Raw genomic sequence first — 3,480 nt, 5'->3', positions numbered from 1 at the left:
GGAAAGAGTATAGCAATAGGAAAGCAAGGGAAGTGGGTGTTGGAAGTAAGGAAGGAGAATGTAAGGTATTCTCAGAGTGTTACCTGCTCCCTAGGGTCGAGCTGTGGGTAGGCTGATACCTTTGAGAATAATAGAAGCGTTTCCCATTTTGTTTTTCCTTCTAGTATAATACGGTGTATTAAAATGTTTCATTCCTGTGTTCCAAAGGATAAAAGATGAGTTATAACTCGTGAACTGAAATCACGTGGTCAGTATTCAGCCATCGCTCCATGTTTAATAACTCTTCCCCAGTACAGTCCTCATCCCTCAAATAAATTCCAGACACGTGAGTGCTGTCTTGGTGACCTGGACATCTGTTGTCAGGCAGGAGAGGCTGGTTTGAACATCTTGGGTGGCATCCTCGGGATAAACCTACAGAACTGCATGTTCTGTGGTGGCTCTGTTCAATTTTTCTTTATTCCGAGTTCTTTTCTGGCCTGATTTCATTCTTAAGACTGGTGACTGGCTGGATGTAGGTGTTGAGCCAAGTTTAATTTGGTGGCTCTTTCATGAAGAAGATACCGGGGGAAGGGACAGCTTCATTAGGGAGGAGGTGATCGATTTTGTTTTAGAAATGTATTTCGGGACTTCCCTGGCAGTCTGGTGGTTAAGACTCCGCCTCTCAATGCAGGGGGTACAGGTTCGAGCCCTGTTCGGGGAACTAAGATCCCACACACCTCCAGGTGTGGCCAAAAAAATAAATAAGTTGCACATCTCTTTTTTTTTTAACTTTTTATTTTATATTGGGGTATAGCGAATTAACAATATTGTGACAGTTTCAGGTGCACAGCAGAGCAACTCACCCCATATCCATGTATCCATTCTCCCCCAAACTCTCCTGCCATCTGGGCTGCCGTGCACATCTCTTAAAAAAAAAGAAAAAAGAAAAATGTATTTGAAGGGCCTGTGGTACATCCAAGTGGAGTTCTCTAGGAGACCACTAGGTGTGCTGATTGGCCTCTCAGAACAGGAAGTGGCGTGAGAGGTGGGTGCAGCTCTGAGAAATTTCCCCATCACGGAGGTTGAAGCCAGGGGAAATGAGAAGAGGCCTAAGAGTGCAAGCTCTTGATGAAGAACGAGATGCCCAGGGGAGACAGGCTCAAGGAGGGACGGGCCAGCTGTGGACAAGTGACAGTGAAGAGGCAGAAACAGTGCAGAACACAGCCCAGGGGGAGAGAGCAGCGTTAGAATTTCATAAGGCATGCCAAACATTTCCAGAGCATCTTGGGTTAGAGATGGGAGAGAGCTACCAACAGCAGGATAGGTCTGCGAGAAGGACCTTGCTAAAGAAAGCAGAGAAAACCTTGGGAATAAAATGTTGCCTCTGGGGCTTCCCTGGTGACACAGTGGTTGAGAGTCCGCCTGCCGATGCAGGGGGCACGGGTTCGTGCCCCAGTCCGGGAAGATCCCACGTGCTGCGGAGCGGCTGGGCCCGTGAGCCATGGCCGCTGAGCCTGCTCGTCCGGAGCCTGTGCTCTGCAACAGGAGAGGCCACAACAGTGAGAGGCCCGCCTACCGCAAAAAAAAAAAAAAAATGTTGCCTCTGGATTTCTCAACTAATGGAAAACCTAGAATTGGGACTCGGTCAACTTTGCAAGTTTCTGTATACTGAAAGCAGGCTGAAAGCAGCAAAAGTTCTTAAGAAATTATAAGTAGTGGGTAAAGTACTCTTAGTTAACCTCACTTGATGTTTCTACAACTTCCTTAGGCAAAGGGCCTTTGAGTAGTATATGAAAAATCTTTCATTTGGGGTTTAGTTGTGTTGAGAATGTGTTTTTAGTTACAGTTCTGTGCCTCGGTGGTGAGTCCACGAATTTATCTGAATTAGTCTTTTTAACCTTTTATATCCTAAATATATTTTTAAAAATTATTTCACTGTAAATTACATCTATCCTTCCTGTTTTAGGAAGGCAGCTTCAGGCTGCAAAGCTGTCATGAGTAAAATCCATGTTCTGTTTCTGCTTGTGCTGGCAGTTTCCTTTAATGCTGGTTGCATAAGGATTCTAGGTACTATTTAGCCAAGATAATACTGTCATTCACTTGCTTATTTGGAGACAGAAAAGTAGAGTTATCTAATGTGTGCTCTTTCTTTACATTTCAGTCTGATAGTGGAGGGGCCTTTAAAGATTTTAAAGGTTTGTTTGTACCTTCTGGAGGAGGAGGGTTTTCTGGATTTGGTAATGGCGCTGGAGGGAAGACTTTGGAAGGACTGTCAAACGGAAATAGCATAACTAGTGCCTCTCCCTTCTCCAGTGCAAGGACAGCGACCGAGACCAAGGCCACCTTTGGTGAGTAGGTTCTTCTCCCCCGAGTCACATCTGTGTAAAGATGATCTGTGAAAAATAACTTTCAAAGATGTTTTTCTTGTACTTTTTCTGGGTCCTGAGGCTATATGAGCAAAAACAGGGTAATGGTGAAAGGGATGGAACTTAGGGAGCTTTTGGCTCTTTATAGAGTAACTGAGTAGAGCACAGGCCAAAATAGACCTGGGTTCGGTTCTCAGTTCTGCCAGTTACCAGCTCTGTGTGACCTCGGTGAAGTTCCTTAACCTTTGAGCCTCCAAATCTTCAACTGCGAAATGAGAATGACCTCAGAATCAACCTAAGGGTCAGAGGAGAAAAAGAAGCTCTTAGCAGACCCTCTATAAAGGCCTCCCATCCCACCCCCTCATGCATTATAAATGTACCAAGAATTTCCTGTGTGCCACATACCTTACTGTTCCCAGTCTAGTTTTATTTTGCCCAGGACATGTTGATTGCCTGATCCTGTTTTGAGGGGATTGGTCAAGAAGTCTTGGGATTAACAACAGAGAATGGGATCATGGGTTAAAATCTTTGGTTCTTAGAAATGATCCTGACTCATTGGATTATACTTAGCTGGTTATTCTAAGAGTATATACTGTTTCATTTAAACTAGGCAGAATGTTTAGTGTGATTAAGATAAGTACTTTCTATTAAGATTTTAACTGCATTAATATATGTTCCTCCTTACAACCTTGGGGATTAAGTTTTGTACTCACATAGTATTTTGACAGTTTTAGGTAAAAAAGCCATCCTTTTGAAGGGAGAGATTATTTTAAAATTATAGCGGTTTAATGCAAGCACGTAAAAAGTAGATATATTCATGTATATAATGTTTGATTTGGTTTTTGTGATAACGAATAGCTTCCACATGCTACATGTGCACATACTTCTTGAACTGTCACAAAAATGGGACACAGTAAAAGCGCAAAATACGAGGACAGAGTGGTATGAAAATCAGGATGACTTAATTAAATCAGCTTCTGAATAAATTCTTAAAACTAATTTCCTGTAGGGTCTGTTGCTGTAAATGGCCCTACCTCCTTGGTCGATAAAAAGATTTCAAATCCCAAAACTAATGGCGACAATCAGCAGCCTGCCTCCTCTGGCCTTACCTCCAGTGCCGCCCGCCACAGGAATG

At 43.4% G+C, this 3,480-nt stretch overlaps 1 protein-coding gene across 1 annotated transcript in view; it reads left to right on the top strand.

Annotated features, from left to right (window-relative positions):
- The window catches only part of NUP50 (nucleoporin 50), a 12,979-nt gene that overhangs the window by 3,747 nt on the left and 5,752 nt on the right, over positions 1–3,480 (top strand). Inside the window, 2 exon segments of the mRNA XM_007453921.1 lie at positions 2,141–2,327; positions 3,355–3,480. The exon segment at positions 3,355–3,480 is cut by the window's right edge and continues 17 nt beyond it. Of these exon segments, the coding sequence (XP_007453983.1) occupies positions 2,141–2,327; positions 3,355–3,480 (313 nt within the window).

The sequence above is a fragment of the Lipotes vexillifer genome, unplaced genomic scaffold, assembly GCF_000442215.2.
Source record: "Lipotes vexillifer unplaced genomic scaffold, Lipotes_vexillifer_v1.1 scaffold382, whole genome shotgun sequence".
Classification (NCBI taxonomy): domain Eukaryota; kingdom Metazoa; phylum Chordata; class Mammalia; order Artiodactyla; family Lipotidae; genus Lipotes; species Lipotes vexillifer.
This window is presented reverse-complemented; position numbering and strand designations above follow the sequence as displayed.